We start from the raw sequence: 24,812 nt of genomic DNA, 5'->3' as shown, positions 1-24,812 counted from the left end.
TTTTATAAAATGACTTTAATAGAAAAGTAGTACAAGATATGAACAAAAATAAATAATCTTTATCTATTTCTAGCCCAGCAAATGGTACACTGCTTGTAAAATTGGTCTTTTGCATGCAATTTTCCTTATTCCTTTTTTGCTTTTGAAATACTGAGACAGAATGTTAATTAAATCTTCTAGATTAAAATTGATACATTTTTGGTTTTAAAAAAAAAATCGTACCGACCTTTAATCATTCCACATCCATTTTTAAAAGTTGGCTAACAAGATGATGTTTTACTAACATAAAATATTATCCAGTCATCAGAGTTAAATGTAAGGTCTGTGCGAACAGGTAAATTAGAAGATTCCTTTACTAAGTTTTAATTCCTACGTTGCTGAATGTTTCCTGTATTAAGAATGCGTTTCATCATCTTACTTTCAAAGTATGGCATCTGGCTTTCACCATTCCACAGAGAGGGGAGACTAACAAATACTTTCTTAAAAAAATAAATATTTTAGAAGTACACTTTACAGTGATAATGCAGTATCTTAGACCTATGTCTTGGTGCGTATTTGCATCGTATATACCCTTCAAGTTATCAGTACCTTTTCTAGTTGTCTCTATTTAAATTACGGGTCACTCAGTCTTTGGGGACTGTTTCTGCTAACGATCTCTGTGAGTCAGCCAGTGACTCTCTTATTTGGAGTACTTATCCTGCTACAGTGTCATCTTTGATACTTCTGGTGGCTTGAACAAGGTCTTGCAAAAACAAATTGAAAATTGTATTGGCAAATCGTACAAGCAAAGGGTTTGCATGGGCTACTGAAACACAGTGCCGGTCTCGGGAGGTCAGCAGCTTGAAAAACTGAACAGATACACTGGACTAAAGCTTAAAACAGTCTTCCTGGTACTTAAGTCCATAATTACTATTTTGAACATAGCTCTGTTTGTCGCTGCCTGTATATAAATTTTTTGTTAATTTTCCTGTATTGGGAAGCTCTTGAATGCACTCCAGGATGAGAAGGAAAAAAAATATGCTGACGCTCCTAAATCGCGTATATGTTTTTGCAATAAAGAACACTGGTCAATATACAACTGAGGAAAAACTGAAACAGATGTGAGTCCTAGAACCACAAGCGTTTGAATTTGCCCAGAAATGCTATTTTAAACACTCTATATGTTGGTCTACTGTTTTTTTGTGGAATAATGCATTCTTGGCATCCTTAAAAGGTTTCAATATGTTACAAGGTTATCCGGAAAGAAAAAAAGCAAAGGGCTAACGTGTCAATCTGTGCGTCGCGGGCCAGGCTTCGCTGCGCGTTTTCAAGAAGCACAGGGCTTGTATTAATTGCACTTAACACAACGAACCTTCAGTTTCCTTCATTCTCTGCAGACTGAGGCTTGCTTTTCATAAACCTGCTTTCCAAGGGGCAAAGAGACACTCCATCCACACAGTAACTTCGAACTAGAGCAGCGCGCTAGCTGCAGTGGTGAACACAAATACACTTTTTTTTGGACTAAACTTCTGGTCATGGATAAAAGCATGTGCCTTTTCAGTTCTTAGCTCTGAGATGTTACAACACCAACAAGCTCTAAAACAATTAAGTTACATGCCTAATGCTCGAAGAATGTGAGCAATCCTATAACCAGCTTTAAGCCATCTGCTTGATTTCTTTTTTTGAGGAACATATATAGGAAAAGAGAATTCCCCTTTTGTTCCGTTACATATAGAAATCTTTTGAAGCTCCCAAATAGTTTGGTTTTGGTAGAATTCTCCACTCTTCTGTTATTCTGACATGTAGTCACCCCTAAACTATCCCTCATGTTTTCTCAAAAACTCTCCACATGAAGTATCTGAAGGACAATTGAAACCACTTACCAATATCCAAGTAACGTTTTATTTTATATTCTATCTTCCATTTGGCATAAGCCTTTCGATGTTTGTTTGTTTTCTGAACCAGTGAAATATACAAATCGCACGAGACAGAAATATGTACATGAAAAGTATAGAATAAAGGCCATAGAAGATATACATAATATCTGAATGACAAGTAGAGTATTTTACATTAAATAGTTTCCTTTAAAAACTAGGATTGTTAAACTCAACTCTCTTCATAAACAGGAATCACTAAAAAGGAACAAAATCTGGTTTAGCAAATAAAAAGAACTTACTTCATGGTTTTTGTATAATAAAAACCAAAAAAGTGACATTTTAAGCTAATTAGTGCTTCTTACTTTCAAGATCTTTTGCTTGCAATTCACTGCAACTGCAGGGGAGTGAACATCCTTGTGCAACAAGAGCCGCAGGTGGCTGAGGTGATCTGAGGGCCACCCATTCCCACGAGGGCTGCAGGAGATGTGTATCTTTCCCAACTTTTAAAGCAACAGAAGTCTGAGATAAGAACACATTTGACGGTACTCTTTGCAAAGAGGTGTCCTGGTTTAAAAAACTTTTTAAACTAGCCATATATGTTGTGAGCTGGATTTTCCTCAGGGACTCAAATAGGTACTATCAGGTCTAATGGGCACCAGTTTCCACTCTGCAAAACGCATGAAGGAAAGGGAAATGCCGACAGTGCTTCTGAGTGTTGAATTATCTCTTCATTCCCACGTCTGTGATGAATAAGTAATGCCCTCTCCAGAAAGGGTACAGAAAAGGAGGATGGGGCGGGGAAGATAAAAGAAATCTTCAAACCAACAATGCACATGAGTATGAGACCTTCCGGATTCCTCAGAAACAAGGCTGCTCCGTGATGCTCAGGGCGTGATGGCATGGAGGCCACAGCCCCAGCTCAACTCAGAAACCGTCTGCAAAAATCCCAATTGGATTGCAATGGAGGACGACAAGGCTCTAGACCCGAGTAAACTGTAAATCTAAATCACTGGCTGCACTGAGATATAATTATATCTATATTTATATATATATATGTATATATATATATATATATATATGTATGTTATGTACAAGAGACTGAGATATCAGGCACCATTAAACCACATTTCCCCCCTTATAAATGCAACTGTTCAAGTCCTCTAGGAACAGTTCTGGGGTACACCTGCAGGGTAATAGGAAAGCGTGAGTGGAGAGTCTAAACACAGGATCATAACAGGGAAACGCTGCCACACCTCTGTGAAGTCCATTCGCCAAGTAATGTCATTAAAACATAGAAAACTACTGCTCCTCAAAGTAAAAGTTATAGGGGAAAACCAAAATCCCTAAGTAGCAAACTGTCTCCCAAGCGGAGCTCCTCTGTTTCATTTCCTGTCCTACTATCAGAGGGGACGCAGTGGAGCTGCCGTTTGGAAACGTGGCCGGCGTCACAGCGCAGCAAGGCATGGAGGAATCGGACAGGGCGCGGGGTCAAGTAGGGAGGGCGGATGTCACGTTTCCCCCTCAAATAGGTTTTCTGCTCTGGTGCAGTGCTGAACTGCAGGCAATTACCTTGTAGCTCGGGCTGAGGATCTGTGAATGGAATTCGTTTATTAGTTTCATTGTTATCATTTATTAACCAAGTATCCCTAAGAAAATTACAGTATATTTTCCTTTACAGTCAAGTCAACCTCCCTTGCCCTTCTCCAAACAAAAAGTCTAGTACCCAGAATCGCTCGGGGATCCTTTTCCAAGTGGATAACCTAATTCCCACAACAGCGTCAAATCACTGACTTAATATAAGGAGTTTTTAAGCTTTCTCTTTTTTTTTAATTTCTCGGGCTTCCCTCCCTGCTCCCCAAGTTTCAGTAGCTAGTAGAATGGACCATCTGTAGATGGAATGTTTGAGAACAGTGCGACACGTGATAAGCCTTTTTTCTTTAAGGGATATGAGATTTTTGCTCTTAGACTTTAAATACCATTTTGGAAATGTTTCAGGCTGGCAGCCCCTGGGAGAGGGGCGGGGGGGGTGTGTGGGTCTCATTGTTTTGTTTTTTTCTCAAGACCTTTCAACTTTCACCAGAGCACCGAATTCCTTTTAGTCACAGGAGCTAAGTCACGCATAGATCTGTACCACCCTCTTGCAGCTGGACGCTACCTGTCCCATATGACCCCATAGTTGAGACAAAGAAAACAGTGTTTCCTTGACCTTCCAGATGTGCACACATCTAACTTAAGGTGTGCGTTATTCCCCCCTCATCCTATATACCAGCAAAAGAAGTCTTGTCTTACTTTTCAATGATCCACAAAATAAATATTTTCTTGGTTCCCACCCCCCCTTTTTGCCAAATAATAATTATAATATTAATAATAAACCACAGAGTTCTCAGATGGGAACAGAAAAAAAAAAAAGGTTCCGGTTGCAATTCTTGGGGACAAAAAATAAACAGTATTAAAGACAACAACAACAACAGAATCACTGTACTTTCTATAAATAAGTGGGTCCTGGGAGTGGGGCTGGGTGACAGGCGGGCGGCGGGGTGCCCACTACTTGCACACGAACTGGTCCACGATCTCCGTGCACTTCTTGCACTTGACGTAGCAGCACCAGTGGAACTTGCAGTGGCAGCGCTCGGTCTGCACCGTCTTAAACTGGTCGTAGCCACGGCCGCAGCACATGAGCTCGCAGCCGTCCATGCCCTCGGACGTCTTGTTGCACAGGCGGCCCTGTGTGCCCAGCGAGCCGGTGCTCTCGTTGCGCACGCAGTAGTCGGGGCTGGGGTCGATGTAGACCAGGTCCTGCGTGGTGGGCGAGTTGAAGCGGCTGTTGACCTGCACCAGCTTGCCCCGGCTGTTGAGCCGCATGGCCGCTGCGCTGTCGTACTTCTCCTTCAGGGCGTCGCCCACCTTGCGGAAGTCGGCCAACTGCAGCCAGCACGTCTTGAGGCTGCACGAGCCTGACACCCCGTGGCACTTGCAGGCCACGTCCGCCAGGTTGTACACCGTCTGTGGGGAGAAGGGGACAGTCAGCGAGCGAACTCACCCGGGAGCCCAGACTCGGGCGGGGGTCGGGTGACCGAGCTCCCCGGCTGGGTGGAGCCCTGGTCACCAGCTCAACCTGGGCCTGGGCTACTTCCCCCTCGTCCTCCATGACCAGGAGCCTTGTGTTGCCTTCTTTAAAAAGTCTGCAAAATAAATAGCCTCTTAGCCCCTCATTATTACACATCATCATAATAAACAACCACAGTGTTTGAATGGGAGCGGGGAAAAAAATTGGTTCCATTTGTCTCTTTTTTTTTTTTTTTTGCAGGGAAGAACATTGGCAGCAACTCATACATCTTGAACACTCAGCCCAGAGCTGCTATCAGTTCCTCACCTGCGTCACCTGGATTCATCCTCACCACCAGCCCACGAGGGAAGAGCTCTATCATCTGCATCTCACAGAGAAGGGAAGCGAGACCCAGCAAGGTGAGTTACTGACCCAACCACTGGGAAGGGGCGGGGGCGGGGGCGGGGGGCAGAATTTGAACCCAGGCAGGTGGGCTCCAAGCTCATGCTCATGACTTGGCCCTGGGCACCCAGCTGGTAAGTGGCAGGGCTGGGCAGGTGTCCAGCCCAGGTAGGATCAGGGTTCAAATCTTTCCTCACTCTTACTATCACTACTGCTGTGTGGCAGGCACTATCGTAAGAGCCTTTACACTCTTCATCTCACTTAATGCCCCCAGCGAGGTTGTAACGTGGCCTGGATTAGATGATGGCAGTGACACAGACAGAGGGTAAGTGGCCCGCACAGGTCGCACAGCTAGAATGTGGGAGAACCGGGCGTGGATCTCAGGTACCCTCACTCCTGCTTCTCGCACACTCCCTACTCCCTATCTGCCCCTGCCTAGGCGAAAAGCATCCATCTTGGGCCCAGGCGGACCTGGGTTCTGTCCTAATCTGTCCCTGAATTTAGGCAACAGGCTTCACCATTCTGAGCCTCCGTTTTCAATTTGGGAAGGGCACTGTGATGGTTGCAACCTCACAGCACGGTTGCAAGGATAAGATCAGGAGATGCATGGAAGTACTTAGCAGGCAGGATGCAATCAGGAAACCTGGTCTGCAGGGTGACCGTCTGGACGCTGGTCCTGGGCCCTTGCCCAGTCACCCTGGCCTCGCAGTAGCAGCACCTATGGGTCTGGCCTCACGGTGCTGTGTGCCCAGCAGTCTGGGAGGTGGCGGCTGCCTATTTATAGTGCCGACTGCCCACAGTTCCTGTGCCAGTGACCCTCCAGAGCCGGCGTGCCGCTGGTACGCTGCACAGCGCCTGTCAGGAACCTGGAGGGCCAGAGTGAGTTAGAAGGCTGCTTCGCCCAGAACAGCTACCTTCTCCCTCCAGGGATGCATAAGGGGCTTTCTTACAAGGGGAGCTGAAGTGTACTCCCTTGATATGAAGTGTTTCAGTCCCGCTAGTCTGCAGAAGGGTTTTGCAAACCCTTCTATGTAACCTTCGCTCCCCTTTGAGGAAAATCAAAAGCTAATGTCCCAAGGAGATTCTAATATGATTTCCTGGTACAGTGTCTAACTTTCCTCCTCCCACCCCCACTACCCCGCAGAAAAACTGTCTTCCCAGTAATCTCCCCCACCAGAATCCAAGCACAGTTCATTGCTCCAATTATAAAATTTCCAAAAACACTCCCCCTAGTTAAAAATCCAAATGTTAAATGAAATTCTATTGAAGGGGCTTTTCCCACTCTCCAAAATCCCCTCTCTCCACCTGGAAATCCCTTGACCTTCTCTTCTTGGTTGCTGTAAGCCCCTAAGGATCTCTCCATGAGGGAAGTCGAAGAAATCCACAAAGATGGATGAAAGCACCAAACAGGGGCAAAGTGGGGCACAGAAGGGTCAGCCATACCTGTCCTGGAAGCGTTTCTGGTCTGAGAAGCTGGGCACCCGGCATGCAGCGTAAGGTGATGTGTCCCTGATGAGGGCAAGACCAAAGTCCTAGGGCCCCAGAGAGAGCGGGACTGGCATGCCCACTCCATGGCGTGGGTCGTGGGGCGTGAGTCCACGCACACTGCCAGCACCACGGCAACGGGCGGCCTCGGAAAGGAGGGGCCGCACTCACCTGGAGCAACTACCTGGCCCCTCAAGGCACCACAGGTGAAATTCTTCAGAGTTTAGTCTTTCCCTGAGAACCGCCCCCCCCCCAAATAGTTAAGATCAAACTTGAGAAGAAATGGGTTAGCTGGAATGATCTAGATAATCTTTGGCTTCCCGAAGTCCTTTGCTTCCAGTAACTAAGCTATCATTTATCAAGTACTTACCTCAGCCCTTCAATTGAACCTTATGAAATTGGATGTCAGAAATGGTGAAGTATTGGTAATAAGGTACAATCTACTATGTGATGCCAGTGAGTCCTACAGCAACCCCAAGTGATAGCTAACGCCCATTTAACAGATGTGCAAATGGGGAAACGGAGGCTCAGAAACGAACAGACAGAAAGGGATTTTAACCTAGATTTCTTTAATCCCCAAAACTATGGCCCTTTACCCTCGAGCTGTGACGCATTAGTTTCATTAAAAAAAAAAAGCGCCTGGGCTTACAGGTCAATCCACTAATTCTCCCCACGGGCTTGAAGTGGTTCTCCAGCCTCAGTTTCCCAGTTTTTAAATGAGGGGGTGTGGATGAGGGGCCCAAAGGCTCCTTCCAGGCCTCTAGCTTCACTCTGTGATTATCGTCCCTTTTCCTCACCCCAAAATACAGAAGACTGAAATCTCTGACCAGAAAGTTCCTGGCATTTACCTTGGGTTCTGTGAAAAAATAATGGCTCTGGTTTTCAGTGCTGCCAAAGTTAGGATAAGTTTTCACCCCTTCATTATAAAGCAGCTATAAAGTGCCATGTGTTTAACCACAGGAAAAAAGGGTCTTTTTTAACGATTGTGGGCGAGCCTTTCACATCCGCATCAGGGGAAGGAAAGAATGAAACCGGGAGACTGGGGCTACCTGGCAAGGATTTCCTCTCTGCACACTACTGAGTGGCTCTCTCCCCTCCCCAGAGCATCTCTCTGCACACCTCTGAGTGGCTCTCTGCCCTCTCCAGAGCATGTCTTTGCACACCTCTGAGTGGCTCTCTGCCCTCTCCAGAGCATCTCTCCGCACACTTCTGAGTGGCTGTCCCCTCTCCAGAGCACGTCTTTGCACACTACCCAGTGGCTCTCTCCCCTCTCCAGAGCACCTCTCTGCAAATTTCTCAGTGGCTCTCTCACCTTTCCAGAGCATCTCTCTGCACAATTCTGAGTGGTACTGCCCTCTCCAGAGCATCTCTCTGCACACTTATTTTTTTTTCTTTTTTTGTGCTACGCGGGCCTCTCACTGTTGTACCCTCTCCCGTTGCGGAGCATGGGCTCTGGATGCAAAGGCTCAGCGGCCATGGCTCATGGGCCCAGCCGCTCCGCGGCATGTGGGATCTTCCAGGACCTGGGCACGAACCCGTGTCCCCTGCATCGGAAGGCAGACTCTCCACCACTGCGCCACCAGGTGAGCCATCTCTGCACACTTCTGAGTGGCGCTCCCCTCTCCAGCACATCTCTCTGCACACTTCTGAGTGGTGCTCTCCCCTCTCCAGAGCATCTCTGTCCACACTTCATTTTTTTGGTGTTGTTTTTGTTTTGTTTTTTTGTTTTGTTTTAGTTTTTTGCGGTACGCGGGCCTCTCACTGTTGCGGCCTCTCCCGTTGCGGAGCACAGGCTCTGGACGCGCAGGCTCAGCGGCCATGGCTCACGGGCCCAGCCGCTCCGCGGCATGTGGGATCTTCCCGGACCGGGGCACAAACCCGTGTCCCCTGCATCGGCAGGCGGACTCTCAACCACTGCGCCCCCAGGGAAGCCCTCTCTGCACACTTCTGAGTGGCTCACCCCTCTCCAGAGCACCTATCTGCACACATCTGAGTGCCTCTCTCCCCTCTCCAGAGCATCTCTCTGCAACTTCTGAGTTTCTGTCCCCTCTCCAGAGCACATCTTTGCACATTCCTCAGTGGCTCTCCTCCCTATCCCGAGCACCTCTCTGCACACTTCTGAGTGGCTCTCTCCCCTCTCCAGAGCATCTCTCTGCACCTCTGAGTGGCTCTCTCCCCTCTCCAGAGCATCTCTGTCCACACTTCATTTTTTTTGCAGTTGTTTTCATTTTGTTTTTTGTTGTTTTGTTTTTTTGTGGTACGCGGGCCTCTCACTATTGCGGCCTCTCCCGTTGTGGAGCACAGACTCAGGACGCGCAGGCTCAGCGGCCATGGCTCACGGGCCCAGTCGCTCCGCGGCATGTGGAATCTTCCCAGACCGGGGCACGAACCCGTGTCCCCTACATCAGCAGGCAGACTCTCAACCACTGTGCCACCAGGTAAGCCCGCTCTGCACAATTCTGAGTGGCTCACCCCTCTCCAGAGCATCTCTCTGCACACTTCTGAGGGGCACTCCCCTCTCAACAGCATGTCTCTGTTCACTTCTGAGTGGCTCTCTCCCCTCTCCAGAGCATCTCTCTGCACACCTCTGAGTGGCTCTCCCCTCTCCAGATCATCGCTCTGCACAGGTCAAGTGGCTCGCCCGTCTCCAGAGCATCTCTGTGCACACTTCTGAGTGGCTGTCACCTCTCCAGAGCAGGACTTTGCACACTGCTCAGTGGCTCTGTCACCCCTCCAGACCACCTCTCTGCACACTTCTCAGTGGCCCTCTCCTCCTTCCAGAGCATCTCTCTGCACACTTCTGAGTGGCTGTCCCTTCTCCAGAGCTCGTCTTTGCACACTACTCAGTGGCTCTCTCGCCTCTCCAGAAAGTCTCTCTGCACACCTCTGAGTGGCTGTCTCCCCTTTCCAGAGCATCTCTCTGTACACTTCTGAGTGGCTCTCCTCTCTCAAGGGCAACTCTCTGCACACTTCTGAGTACCTCTCCCCTCTCCAGAGCACCTGTCCGCACACTTCTGAGTAGCTCTCTCCCTTCTCCAGAGAATCTCTCTGCACACTTCCTAGTGCCTCTCCCCTCTGCACAGCATCTCTCTACACACTTCCGAGTGGCTCTCCCCTCTTAAGAGCATTTCTCTGCACACTTCTGAGCGGCTGTCCCCTCTCCAGCGCATCTCTCTGCACACTTCTGAGTGGCTCTCTCCCCTTTCCAGATCATCTCTCCGGACACTTCTGAGGGGCTCTCTCCCTCTCCAGAGCACCTCTCTCCACACTTCTGAGTGGCTCTCTCCCCTTTCCAGATCATCTCTCCGGACACTTCTGAGGGGCTCTCTCCCTCTCCAGAGCACCTCTCTCCTCACTTTTGAGTGGCTCTCTCCCCTTTCCAGAGCATCTCTGCGGACAATTCTGAGGGGCTCTCTCCCCTCTCAAGAGCAACTCTCTGCACACCTCTGAGTGGCTCTCTCCCCTCTCCAGACCGTCTCTCTGCACACTTCTGAGTGGCTGTCCTCTCTCCAGAGCACGTCTTTGCACACTACTCAGTGGCTCTCTCCCTTCCCAGAGTACCTCTCTGCACACTTCTTCACGGGTCTCCCCTCTCCAGAGCATCTCTCTGCACACTTCTGACTGGCTCTCCCCTCTCTCCACAGCATCTCTCTGCGCACCTCTGACTGGCTGTCTCCCCTCTCCAGAGCATCTCTCTGCACACTTCTGAGTGTCTGTCCCCTCTGCAGATCACGTCTTTGCACACTACTCAGTGGCTCTCCCCTCTCCAGAGCATATGTCTGCACACGTGTTAGTGGCTCTCCCCTCTCCAGAGGATCTCTATGCACACCTCGGAGTGGCTCTCCCCTCTCCAGAGCATCTCTCTGCACACGTCTGAGTGGCTGTCTCCTCTACAGAGCACGTATTTGCACAAACTCGGAGGCTCTCTCCCCTCTCCAGAACATCTCGCTGCACACCTCTGAGCGGCTCTCTCCCTTCTCCAAAGCCCTCTCTGCACATTTCTGAGTGTCTCTCTCCTCTCAAGAGCATCTCTCTTCACACTTCTGAGTGGCTCTCCCCTCTCCAGAGCATCTCTCTACACCCTTTTTTTTTTCTTTTTTTGCGCTACGCGGGCCTCTCACTGTTGTGGCCTCTCCCATTGCGGAGCACAGGCTCCAGACGCGCAGGCTCAGTGGCCATGGCTCACGGGCCCAGCCGCTCCGTGGCATGTGGGATCTTCCCGGACCGGGGCACGAACCCACGTCCCCTGCATCAGCAGGTGGACTCTCAACAACTGCGCCTCCAGGGACGCCCTCTGTGCACACTTCTGAGTGGCTCACCCCTCTCCAGAGCATCTCTCTGCACACTTCTGAGTGGCTCTCTCCCGTCTCCAGAGCATCTCTCTGCACACTTCTGAGTGGCTGTTCCTCTCCAGAGCATCTCTCTGCACACTTCTGAGTCACTCTCTCACGTCTCCAGAGCATCTCTCTGCACACCTCTGAGTGGCTCTCCCCTCTCCAGAGCACCTCGATGGGCCTGTTGGTCAGACCTATATAAAACTCAAGTCTGATAAAAATGCTCCTCGTTTTGGTAGAACTTGTGTATCTGAAAAACCCTGAATCCATCATGCCTGCTATCTAATGACACGAGGAGGGGCACGAAGCAAGCAGCGGGGAAGGTAAGTAACCCTGGAAGCTTGGGTGAGGGCCTTATGAGCTGGGCACCTACTGGCATAAGTAACTCCCCTGTCCTCCATTTAAGCCCAGCCACAAACTTGATCCCGGGCGGAGGGCAGCGAACGTCAGGAACATTTTTATTGGTGAGCTGGCCTGGCCAGCCCTACTGTGGACCAACTACAAAGGCAAAGAAAGCTCTTTCTCAGGCCAGGTCGGGAGCACCTTGGCTGGAGGGGGCCAAGGCGGGATGCTTCCCCTCCAGGAGGCCTTTCTGGGGTGTCCACCCCTCTCCAGGGAGGCCTGTGTGTAGCTGCTTGGGGAGGGGGTGGGGGGAGAGTGGAAAGAGAGCAGCAGTGAGAGGCGGGGAGAGACCGGCAAAGCTAGGACGGGAGGCAGAGACGGGAAGAGAGAGGGAGACCCAGACGCAGAGACAGAGAGGGAAACGGAGAGTGGAGCACAGCACCGCCCGCCCCCAGGAGGGACGCGGCGGCGGGGATGCTCACCCTGCGGCCGGCCTCGTTGTTGTGCAGGTTCATGAGGATGCGCGCGCTCTCATAGGAGCCCTTGGCGTGGATGCGCTCCCGCTCGCGCGCGTCCACGAACTCCTTGGCGAAGCGGTAGCCGTAGTCGATGTTGTCGCCGCAGCCGCCCCACAGCCAGTCCCGCGGCAGGTCCTTGGGGCGCGCGGCGCGGCTGCAGCCACAGGTGGACAGCTCGCCCTCGCGGCAGGCGCGGCTCATGGCGTTGACCACCCCCGCGGCGCTCACGGCGTACGTGAAGGCCGTCTCGCGGCTGCCTGCGGGCGAGGACGGGTGAGTGGGCGCCCCGCGCTCCGCAGCCCCGGCCGGGGCAGTGCCGCAGAGGGCGGGTGGCGGGGGACCGGCTGGCACACCGCCGAGCCCCCGCTCCTGGCTGGGGAACAAGGAGGCCCTGAGCCTCCGCGCCCCCCCCCCCGCCCAGGGGGAAGGCGGGAGACATTCCCCCCACACACGTAGAAGCGACACGTGACAAAGGAGTAGCATCCCTGGTACCTCTGCTCTGACACTTAAGAGCCCAAGGCAGGATTCTAAGCAGTGCTGGCCTGAGTTTTCTCTACACCTCTTATGAAAATATTCCAAACTTATTTTCCAAAATGCCCATGAAAGAAGTCACTGAGGGAAACGTAGACTTGGGGTAGACTTCCTTACACTTATTTTAATGTTTGGTATTATTTTCATTCTGAGTTACCTACAGGGCAGGAGCCTGGGAGCTGCAAGGCTTAGAGCCCCTGCAGCAGCCCCTCCCCACTCCCTGCGGCCTCGGTGGTTGAAACCCGTCTTTCCCATCCTCCATCCACAGCATCTAGCCTGTCTCAGAACAAGGCTCCTGACTTTCCCAGAGGACGTTTCTAAACTGGTCCCTAGAGAGTTTTAAATGAAACTCGCCTCTTCTCAAACCCCAAGCTGACCGGGCTGACACTTCTCACTCACGTAGGTGAGTGTCTACTTTTAAAACAGCCCACGGTTCCTTAGTGTCACTTCTGCAGCTCCCCAGCAGCCTGTGACTCCAAGTGTTAGCATAACAGCAAAAAGGAGGAACAAAAATAATAAGGTTCTTCTTCCCCAAACTTGTAAAGAATATACAGGCCTAGAGGAAAGAAGTTCTCTCCTTCCCTAAAACGTGTAAAGAGTATCTCCCTGTCAAACGGTTCTATAGGAGCCCGATGTGTAAGGACAAAACAAGAGGTAACCATAGACTACCTCCATCTCCACTTGCATGTGGAGACATTTCCACATGTAACAAGAAGTCACTTAAAGTATTGTCCTATGAGAGAGAGAGGGTTAACACCCGGCCAGCTGAAGCTGGACCTGGGGTGGAGGGGTGGAAGGGGGGGCAAGATGAGGGGGTCCTTAGTTTCCTCAACTATAAAATTAAGGGTATTGAACTAGATGCCTAGGGAAAAAAAGGGCCCCTTCTGGCACTAGAATCTCTTTACCGGAAACGGTTGCTCCTATACTTAAAGAGCTTGCTAACAATCTTTTTCTTTTGGGGGGGGGTGGACAAGGGGGGAGAGCACAAGAACAGCTGACAACAGGACTCAGCCCCAACCATCCTGCAGGAAGACGGCTCTGCCCAGGCAAGTGTCCCCCAGGCTGCCCTTTTCTTGGACTTCTGCTCCACACTTCAATCCACAGCCATTTGTGATCTCCCTTCCAGGAATAGTGATGGTTCTGATTTACCAGAGCTTCCCTCCCACATTTTAAAAAATGAATAACTTGAGGACTGTACCGGTGGTTGACAGGAGGATCCAGGAAGTTCCTGTTGGGGGGGGGGTGCGGCGTGGGGGGGTGTTACAGCTACCTAGCCTGAATTGGCAAGGCAGAGAACAGCAAGGGAGTGGAGAGAAATGAGGAGAGCAGACAGATTCTAGGGAGTGATTTGAGGATTAACGCTGATAATATAGAAAATGCTGTGTCCCTGGACGGGAGACTTGTAGAATAAAGAGGTAGTCTGAGGAAGAGAGAGAAAAACAATCCTCTGGAGACAGAGAAAATAAACCACTCTCCTGTATAGATAGAGCACAAAAGGGCTTTTACGTAAAACAAACACAATAATGCTGCTATTTTCATAAGTCTATCTTGAACGTATCCTTTTTTTGCCCCAGAACACAAACCTGGTAGAAAGAAACCTCTAAGCTAACTGGTCATTGCAGGGAAACGTCAGCTTGGAAAGTGCTCTTTGGCTAAAGCCTGTGGATACAGTCATCCTGGATGGAACACTGCTGGTCCAGTTACAGCTCCCTCCCTGTGAAATCTGCATCTACTCCTATTCTCACCCTCCTTAAAAATGGCGCCTTTCTTATACATCTTTTCACAGCATGGAGACAAAGATGAGACAGAGACAAAAGCTGGAAGGAAAGGCTAGCGTGATGAAAAAACGAGAAAGTTTCCACAATGAAGAGTGGGCCCTTTATGAGGCGACGGTGTACAGCGCCTGGACTGGCCTTGAGAAAGGAGGTAAGGGGTTGGGGGTGGCAGCCTGAGTCAGACAGACACTGGCCCCATCACAGGGTCAGATTCTCAGGGACAGGAACTGGCCTCCACGTCCCTGCTGTACTAAGTGCTCTGGAGTGGGGCACCCACACACCTAGCATCAAAGGTGTTTTAAATTTTCCCTTAGCTCATTCTCTTCCAACATACCGTTAAATAGAAAAGTGAAAGCTAAGTAACTTTTCCACTACTGGTGTGGGGTCCATGTTTCTCTTCCATAAAAATCTATTCTGATTTTTCTTCTCTCCATCTCTCTTTTTTTTTTTTTGAAGGCTCTGTCTGCGTTCACCCGAAAGCCACCCAGCAGTAGCTTTCTGCTCTGAGACCTTGGACACCTGAGGATCCTTGGGCAGGGTGCTCCCAGGGCCTCTGTGACTTGCTAATAGGATCTAGGAGGGCTCCCTCCTCTGAGGCCGCCACAAGGTTCCACTCCCGCCCAGTTCGATTCAACCTAGACAGTGCCACACAGCTGAGGACCAGAGAGTCGACTTCCAGGGGACAATTAAATACAGGCCTTTGTACCAAGGGTTCTGCTTGCTCCCTGAGGAAGCAGGCTCTTTGAATCTTGGACCACATTTTAAATAAATCTTCAGCAGAACTCAAATCCACTTAGCAAATGATAGCTTATTCCGAACGTGTTGGCCCAAAACAGACTACGCAGGAAGAGGATCTTAAAGCTGTGCTCCAATGACTACCCAGAAAAACAGTTCCAACTGCTGTCTTCCTTCCTTGTTGCCATCGGAGGTGTATGATTTTCACTAACTCATATACATGTGAAAAGCCACTCCCATAGTTTAGTGTGAGAGGAAGGCAGATAGGGGGAACATATAAGGCAAAGGTGACGGGGGAAAGCTGACAGGTCACCATTCTGATACAGCCAAAAAAAAAGTTTTTGGGTCACTCACAATATCAAAATGCAGCAGAATTCAATCTTCACTACACTGCCAGTTAACTACATAAGGCAGCCCATAATCGGGGAAAACTCCGGTGTTCCTGAAGCTTAACTCCTAGAGTCAGAGCCCAGTACATACATTAGCACATTTTAATCATTAACAGGAAGGACAAAGCCCTATGAAACTCTGCAGGCTGAGGCTGCAGACCATTTTCCCATTCAATTAGAGGAACAGCTTCCAGTCCTGTATTATTTTAGTTTATGAAGCCGCTTGGCTCAAACATCCACTGACAACTCTTTTTTGTTCTCAATGAATGCACTTTTCAGGGTTTTTAAAAAAGCGTTTTATCCGTCCATGACGGACATTAAGCCAACTTTTTATCTTCAGTCAGTATAAATAGTTAATTGCTTTGATAAATTGCTTCTTATTTTAGGAGTCACTGCAGTCATATTAATTACACAGGCTTGTTTGCATAAAAGTAAAAAGAGACCGAAAATACTCACTAGAAAACACAGACAGGACCACATCTGTCAGACTGTAGCCTATGCTATTCAACCAAACCAGAGGCAAACTGATGTGCCAAATTCTTTGCCTTTAGCCCAGTTTTAACGCCACCTCCTCCCTGAATGGAATAGCAAGTTCAACAACACATTGAAAAATAAAGCATTGGACTGTGAGCCGTACGTTAAAACTTTTTAAAGTTTCTAGGCTGAGATCTGAAGCACGTGCCTTTATATCAATGGCCAACATCGCAAATGTAAATTGGATCACATCTGATTAAACTTCTTTCTGGGACTAAAAATAAAGCCTTTAACATATATCTATCTTGATAGCCTTAGGAAATATCTATATTAGGAAAATTGAAACCTTGTTTACTTCCAACACATCCAGCATTCTGAAAGATGACAGTTTTTAGTCTGGTGCTTGGGCCACTTTAAGGTGACTCAGCTTTCCTCCTCATCTTTCGAGAGACCAAAATAAGTGTTCTGCTACTACTGTTTTAAACAAAATGCTTTTTAGAAAAATTAAGTGTGCAGAAAAATGAAGGTGTCTTTGATGCCCTCCCCCATCTCCTGATTTGGGTCAAGAAGTCCAAAACCTATAATTAGATGTGGGGACAGGCATGCACACAGCCATAATGACAAAACTCCCAAGCCACCAGCCTGCTGGAAGACTCCCTCCATATCAAGCTTGTAAGTAACACTAAAGACTTCTCCTAGGAGAAAAGTTTCTACATATTTAAAAATACATTAAATGGTTTCCTACCTATCTGCATGACCCTGCCGAAGACTGAGGTGTTATCCACGGTGCTGCAGTTCCACCTCCGGTGTCGGAACTGATACTGGCATTCTTTGATGCCTGTCTTTGCGCCCTCTCCGATGTACTGCATGTGGTCCTGATACAAGTGGCATAGTTTCTTCTGTCCTTGAGAAAGTCCTGCCAGTTGGCTGCACAGAGGCTGTGCTCCTATGATATATACTTCTGACATCTGAACAGGGTTATTCATACCTAGCGACCTAAAAAAGGGGGGGAGATGTGCATTCAAGATTTACGTGAACTCTCAAGGTGGGCCCCCTGAAAACATGTCAGCAATACATAGTTTTAAGCACACAGATGCTTTTTCTCTCCTGCTTGTCCTCATGACAAAGTATGAGAAGGGCTTCATAAAACTCCTCTGTTTAAACTCCACTCAGAAAACAGAGGTATTGTGTAGTCCCCATCCCGCCATCTGGCTCCTCCGTTAGAGTTTTCACTCCCTTCCTTGCCCCTCGCCGCCATATACCTGAAGCAGAATTTCACAGAATTCTGAAATCCACACCAGAGAAGGGGGAAGTGGCAGTTTGGGGTACGGGCCTCTGACATTAAAGAAAATGACTCACTTTGCCCCACAAACTGGACCGATCTGCCTTGAAAAATGTATGAATGCCGAAAGTAGACACAATTAGACACGGGTAGGAGATAGATAGCAGTTCCTTTTGACTGATGGAAGAACAGTAGGACAAGTGTACTGAAGAATACTTGTCCTACCGAAGAAAAATTCAGCCCGTTCCGGACATTTTAAAAGGGCTCCTTATGTGATTGTGAAAGACCCAAGACAGGGTATCCGGTGAACAGAAGTCGTGTTTGACAGTCAGAAAAATGCTGTTCATTTACAGCGAAAACATATCCAGAACGCCGTCAAAAATAATCCCCTGGATATACTGCAGTCTATCTTCAAGGCCCCTGCCGGCAAGAAACCCTCGTTTAGGGACATTCGACTACTTCAAGTTGACCTCCTTTTGATCAAATTTCAAGCCCCAAATACCCACTTGGAGGTTAGCTGTCTTCCTACAACTCTGCCTACCTCAGACCCTGAAGGTTAATAACCTCAAGTGACAGAAAATAAACGCTGGAACTCACTTTTACTGCCTCGAGGTGGCAAAAAGTAAATTTTATAGATAGGCTTACAATTATTAGAGAAGTGAATTTCGGTTCCCCTTTATTACATGATGTCCTACAAGCATACCTCTGAACAAGGACCTCATAGAAAAAGGTCTGAATTTATAGGTTCTGATTCCCTATGGAGCTAAAGATAAGCTTCAAAGCATTAGCAAATTTAAAAATGTTTTGATTTAAAGGTACATATATATGTATATATATACCTGTATAAGATATATATATATATATATATATATGTATTAGATAAATGCACCCAAACTCACGACTCAGCTTTAAATACTGCAGCATTATACAAACGAATCTTTAAATAAAAGAGTATGCACATAGAAAAACTTACCACCAAGAATTGCCTTCTATTACGACCTGGGCGAAGGAGATAAATATGGCCAAAGCCATTAGGAAGAACTTGGAAGACATTGCCCTTCCAGCCGTCCCCAAAGCAACTCCTGGGCTTAATATTCCAATCGACTTCTGGAGAGGGAAGAAAGGAGCAGATGTTTATTGCCTCTCAGATAATTTTCAAGCATACAAGTTTAAACAACGGAAGCATCCGGGGTCTCTTAAGTTTACTGCTGATTTGACTGCGCTTCTCCTCCGTGAGTTTTTTGATGGCAAGATATAGGCAGTTTCTTTTTCCAAATTAATCCACCCACGCAACCTCACCAGGAAATCTGATTTCGCTGGGATCCTGCGCGCGGGGCACGCCAGCGATTACAAACATGTCTCAATGCTGTTGAGTCAAAACCCCGGTGCCAGGCGCTGCCTCCTTCCTGCTTGCTCACGTCCCGCACCCCCTCGCTCCCCTCTAGTTCGCGCTGCGCTGAGTCCCTCCTCGGGAATTCACTCAGGAACCCGCTGCCACCCTCGTCCGCTCCCCGACCTGGGCAGAGCAACAAGTGGAGCCGGAATTAATTCCATGGGCGAGAGGAGCGCAAAGGCGAGAGGATCGCGCCGCCGGCGGCTGCGGAGGAGGCGGAGTGGCCGGGGTGGGGGGTGGGGGCAGCACGCGGGGGGAGGGGGGGCGAGGCCCCCGGGAGCAGCGCGCGCGCGAGTGTGCCCAGCTGGGAAATGCGGCTCCGAATTAACATCGTCTGTTTCATAATCAGTTTACGGCCCGCTTTGGGGCCAGCCACTTCCAGAGGGGGAAGGGCAGCCCGGGTTTCCTTAGAACGCTCTTCAGCCAGACTGGAGGGGGGAGAAGGAGATGGGGGGGCACAGGGGATAAGGGGGAGAGCGAGCTGCTCTCCCAACCAAGGAAAGCGGAAAACAATGCCCTCTCCCCTGCCTTCGGCCTCCTCCTTGGACTCAGTGTACCCCAGAGAAGGGATATACCCCAGAGGAAAGAAGGAGGTCTGGGTCCCGCTGTCCCGAGAGACGGGATCCCTCGGCCCTCCCCGCAACCCTCCCCCAAATTCTGATTTTCTCACTCCCCCTACCGCCCCCCTCCGATCTCCACTCCTGGCAGCTGCCACGGAGAAAGGGGAAAGGAAGCCAAGAGGGACTCCAGTTTCCTTTGGTCCGGGTCTGGAGTTGACCATCTCTCTATCGCGACACCGTGAGCCTGGTCCTGGAACAGCGCTACCCCACCCTCCAGCCCAATTCAGACTTGGTTGGGTCAGTCCCGAAAGGTGAGGGTCCAAGGCGAGGCCAGAGCCGGTGCGAGTGAGCCCCCGCCGGCGGGGCCAGAGATGCTCCCGCGCCTCAGCTGAGTCCCTGCATTCCAGGGCGCCAGGGCCCTTGGCGGCGAAGGTTCGCGTCGTGAAGAATTTCGGAGGCAGGGGGCGGCCTTGGAAGCTTCCGCTGCCGTCCTCCCCACTGGTGACTTCTCCACCTGTAGGCGGCGGCGGAGCGAGGCGGTGGAGGGTGCGGGTGGGAGGAGCGGGTTTCCAAAATCCCCTTTTACATCTCTGATAAGGGTAACCCGGCCGCGCTGCGCCGCCCGCAACCCCCGAGGGAGCCCCTTCCTCGGAAAAGGGAAGGTGAGCCTCCTCCAGGCGGCAGAACGGCCTGGCCTGGAACCTGCGCCGGAAAAGAGATCGAGGGAACCTAGGCAGCCGTGGAAACGCGAAGGGGCTCGGGAGCGCGCCACAGCTTTTCCCTGCCAGCCGCCCTTTTGGCCCAGACTCCTTGGGGCTCCTCGAGAGGAAATGCTTATGTGGTCCCAGTGCCCGCTACCCAGGGCTCCGCGCCTGTGTCCCACTGGTCCCTAAAACGCCGCAAAGCCCGGGGAGCATCCCGGAGAATAGAAACCTGGGGTTTCCCCAGCCCAGCAGAGAGAAGGCTCCGTCTTCCTCCCCACCCCCGCCCCAAGTGTCAAGTTTCCTCCAGGGGAGGGGGTTGGTTGCGAGGGCTGCCTTCGCGCGCGGCCCAGGCTGCGAAGTCTCCTCTCCCCAGCGGCGGCCAGGACCGCGCGCGCGCGCACACATTCATACACACACTCACGCACATTCACACACTCACTCGTCCACAGACACACACGCTCCGACGTGCTTCCAAGGAGGCGGCAGAGATCGCTGCGGGCCGCGCGCACTTTCCGAGCTTCCCGACGGGCGGGGCGCGTGGGGCGGGGAGCGGGCAGTGGAGAAATTGGTAACAGATTCGGCGGATTACTGCGGATCTCTTTGTTAGAGGCGAAGCCACACAAACCGAACCCACTCTCGGCCCGACGACCCCGGGGCGAGTCCACTCGTTCACAGAATGGGGGCCACCTGGGAGCGGGCCATTTGGTTTGTGCGACTCGGGTCTCTAAGCGCCAGGCTGGGGGTAGGCCGGAGGTGTCCCAAAGGGGATCCGGCAGGAGAGCCCCGCGAGTCGCGTCTCCACTTAACCCCGCGTGCTTGGCCGGAAACACCTTGGTCCTCTTCCCGCTCCAATCCCCGCGCAACCCAGAAAAGGCCCCACAAGTTTGAAAGACAAGGAACCCACAGCAAACTCACTAATACATCTACTCTGTAGGGTGAACGTCCCTGCCTGTTTGCCAAGAGATCTGATCCGAAAAGAGTACGAATAAGACCTCTCCGGAGACTGTTAACACCGAGGGTAAAACAAAAGTTCTGGGGAGAAGCTGAGTTTACCAAAGAACGGACTAAAAGTTTTTGAACAATTTCAGGGCCCAAGGAAACCGACTTTGTAAGGATCCTTGGAATCTGTTCCTAGTGTGCGACAAGTAGGAGGGTTGCGGGCATTTGAGAGGTTCAAGCACAGGGGAGGGGTGAGGTGGGGGTAGGGCGTTCGTTCGCACGCCCTTGTTTCCAGCCTCAGAACAGATCCATAACCCTTCTTGAGAGAGAGAGAGAGAGAGAGAGAGAGAGAGAGAAATCCGTCACACTAGTTCAGAGGACGTTTGGGGCAGCAGAAAGCTTCGGAACGCACGCGCAAACTCGCGCGGCACCCAAGTCCGAGGCCGGAGGCCACTAAAACGAAATTCCCCGGAGGGAGGGCGAAGATTCTGGACCCTCGGCCGACGGCGCTACCTCACTTGATCTGGGTATCCCCTGACACCTCCACCCTCAGCCCCCACCCCCAGTCTCTGGGAGCGGAAATGATGGAGAAACTGGGAGGAAGAAATTAGATTGACCTGGGCTCGCGCTGGCGAAAAGCACAGGAAACCCCAAGAATCCCAGCTCTTAGTGGGAGATAAATTTTGTTTCCCCCCCCACCTGCGATCTCTCCTGAAAGCAAGGAAAGAGACGGCGAAAATTGCAGAAGAAAAATCAGTGGCAGCCACAAAATTGGGGCGTCCTGCCCAGGGGAACGCCGCTGTGAGAAGCAGGAGGGGATGATGGGCTGAAAGGAGGTCCGCTTTGGGGAAGCAGACAAGGAGCCAGAGCTCCGCCAAGGGTGCCTCGGGAAGTGTCCACAGCGCTGAGTGCTGGGGGGGGGGCGGGGGCTGTGTGGAGCGGAGGAGAGAGGAGGTGGAGGAGGGAGCTCCTTGAGCCCAAATCAGTGCAAGGAAGGTGTGCAGCCTCTGATTGCCCTGTCTCAGAACTGACACCAGGTCCGGTAACAGGGCATATCCAAGGGAAGAACGGTGGCCAAGTCTAGTTCTGTTCCTTGCCTCACCTCATCCATCCCCAGACAAGGCTCTCCAGACTGCAAGACAACTCTCTCTCTGTCTCTCTGTCTCTCTCTCTCTCTCACACACACAGATGCCACTTCCACCTTCCCACACAAGATGTCTAGCTCTCTCTAGCCACAGGCTCTCAACTCTATCCAGAAGAGCTGTTTGTCGGCAGAAGGAGAAAGAAAATTAAAGAACACTTCAACCCCCACTCTTCAGAGGCAGTTTCAACTCCACTTTTTAATAGACAAGAAACAGACCGAGAGGGAGAGAAAGCACCACTTGTCCTGGACCACAGGGAAAACTGGTGAGAGCGCCAAGGCCAGACCAGAGACTTCCTAGGGTGACGCTCCTGTTCCTTGCTATGCCCTGGAGAAGCGGTACCAATCCTTCTTCCACTTGCCCGAGCCCCATTTGCTGCGTCGCACCCTTGGCCCCTTCCTTATTAACGCAGCCGCCCAGTGCAGCTTGGCCTCTGGGGGCCTCCGAGGGCCCCTCCTGGGAGAGTGGGACCTGGTGATCTGAAGGGATGTGCTTGCAGAGCCAGAGGTGGGAGGAAGAGGCGAGCAGCTGCCCGCCGGCCCAAGGAACCGAGACTCCAAGACGTCCTACCTCAAGGCAGCCAACAGGGGGCAGCCGGTACCGCACAGCGAGGAAGAAAAAGACTTCAGGACTAGCTGAGGTCTGGCGCACCGTACTAACCCCTTGTGCACCGGGGAGCTCCGCTGAGCGGAGGGAAAAGCAAGGGACTCTGGCTGGGCCTCCTGGGCAGGGTCTTCCTTTGTGGAGACGGGCCTGGCTAAGTAAGGCTAGTATATCCAAGACCCGAGAACAACTGACCTTCTACTCCGCCCCAAAACACGCAGGGCACAGATCCACACACTCGGACACACAATTTCCACTGCCTCCCATCGCCTGCGCGCTTTCTTTCAGCTTTGGCCCCTCGGAACTCCCCTGGCAGAGATTGTCTAGAAACAAAATCTCCGCATCTGGCTGGAGCAGCCTTGAACGTTGGCGGGAGGGCAGGGGTCGAAGAGGTGCGATCCCACCGCTGGCTCCAAGTGACTTCCAAACAGTAAGCTGTCCATTTAAAGAAAGACGAGGGAGGAGAAGGGACCCTGATGCCAGGCTGCGATTGGAAAGTAAAACAAGGCCACAGGGTCTCCCAAGTTTGGGGGTTTTAAAAACGGGGTTTTTTTTGGTGGGGGGGGCTTGTTTGCTTTAGGAAACATCTTAATTACAATTCCAAGCTTATTTTCTAGAAAAACTGAAAAGGGGAGAGATCAAGAAAAATGAAAATAAGGATCGAAGCTTGGAGGACAGAGAGGAAAAGTTGTTCGGAAAATAGCAAGTTATACCGCAGGAAGAAATGTTAACTTTCTGTAAAAGTGAACTCTCGGTGACCCTCGGAGTGTGTGACTCGGCTTTAACATACAACTGACAATTAAAACAAACAAGAGTTCACAAACTGCCCCCCGCCCGCTCTCCCAACGCGGAGGCCCAAATGTTTCTAAAGGACAAGGCAGATTCCGCGCAGGGGGCCGGGGCGCGCTCTCCCAGCGGACAGGATTAGAGCCACCACTGCCAGCCCTCCCCGCCCCCATCACTGCTGCAAACTGCGGAGCTCACCCAGTGGCAACTAATAATGCTAATAACGCGACCCCGTTCCCCGAGCCAGGGTGCACGCTGGCCCCCTGCCAGGCACTCTTAAAGGCACAGGGCCTGCAGCGCTTGGGTCCCCGGCTGCGTTGAGCTTGCAACCTGGCCTCTGGCTGCAGAGGGCGAGAGGTGCGCTGCTCGGCACAGTCGGCCCCTAGTCCAGCTTCACGGTCTCTCAACCAAGGAGTCCCCTTCCCCTTTCTGAGCCCTGGCTGCACACCTTCTCTGTGCCCGCGCTTGGTAAATATTTGTTGAATTGAATCATTATGCTGTTACTGAAATATACAGAGTAAATTACACTCGCGTTTCTCAGGGCAAAAGGAAACTCATCCGTGAACCGCTGTGTTTCTGTCTCGTCTCTTCCCCACTTTTTCTCCAAAGTCTAAAAAGTTTGCAGAACGTTTGGTGGGACCAGGTCTCCTGGGAGGCCGAGGCAGTGCGCGGGGCGGGGGTGGGGGGGTAGCGCGGCAGGGAAAGGGTAGGGGTCCCTGCCAGCTACGCGGGAGTTCTAAGCCTCTCCAGGCATTAGGAGAACTGGCGGGGGAGGGATAGGAATAGGTGGAGGGGGGGGCGGGATATTTAGTTAACTTCCAAAAGAAAAAAAAGTGGCGAGCGTCGGCGGAGCACAGAACACCTACCTTCATTGCGAGGGGGAGGGGGCGCGGGGAGGAAGTCGCCGCAAGACCGAGGGCAGCCGAAGAATCTGAGCGGAGCGGCCGGGTTAAGCCTGGAGGGACGATCCGGCGCAGAGCTGCGTGCTCCTCCAGGGCGCGTCGGGCAGGCTCAGGGGATTGGAGCCCAAGCGGTCACTGGCATCGAGTCTGGGTGCCTGAGCCGGAGCAGCGCTGGGATGCGTCCGTGAACCGAGGGGCGCCGAAGTCCGCCTGCCGGCAGCAGGAACAGGGCCCGGCCAGCGCGCAACAAGGGAGCCGCGGGTCCGGCGAGGGCGCGCAGGCGACTGTTTCGCGGCGAGGCGCTCCCTCTCCAACGTCCATCAGCGACGGCGGTAATTAGGGCTTTCCAACCCCAAATGTGGGCGTGATTGTGCAAAATACTTTACAACAAATAAAAAAAAAATCTTCACAAGCGGGTGAAAAAAATGCCCCACAACTCAACTCTGGCCCGGGGCGGGGGGGTGGGGGAGGCGATCCGTGCGCCCAGGTGCCCCCAGTTCATTCACACCACGGATTCTGCAGACTCCTGGCGGCTCACGCCTCCTGATCTCCAGCTCCTCCTCTCCAAGTCTGTGGCCGAAACGTCTGCTTCCAGGCGCTGATCCTGCGGCCGC

General features: G+C 51.3%; 1 protein-coding gene across 1 annotated transcript; it reads right to left on the bottom strand.

Annotated features, from left to right (window-relative positions):
• On the bottom strand, positions 1-24,287 carry WNT5A (Wnt family member 5A). The gene is made up of 5 exons (XM_060161571.1): positions 24,163-24,287; positions 18,143-18,276; positions 16,633-16,883; positions 11,948-12,240; positions 1-4,859 (listed from the first exon to the last, which is right to left on the bottom strand). Exons 1-5 carry the CDS (start codon positions 24,166-24,168, stop codon positions 4,401-4,403), a joined length of 1,143 nt encoding a protein of 380 aa, XP_060017554.1. The 5' UTR covers positions 24,169-24,287; the 3' UTR covers positions 1-4,400.
• Positions 24,288-24,812: the final 525 nt, after the last annotated feature.

The sequence above is a fragment of the Lagenorhynchus albirostris genome, chromosome 10 (assembly GCF_949774975.1).
Source record: "Lagenorhynchus albirostris chromosome 10, mLagAlb1.1, whole genome shotgun sequence".
Lineage (NCBI taxonomy): Eukaryota > Metazoa > Chordata > Mammalia > Artiodactyla > Delphinidae > Lagenorhynchus > Lagenorhynchus albirostris.
The sequence above is the reverse complement of the archived record's forward strand: the minus strand, read 5'-3'. Positions and strand labels throughout refer to the sequence as shown.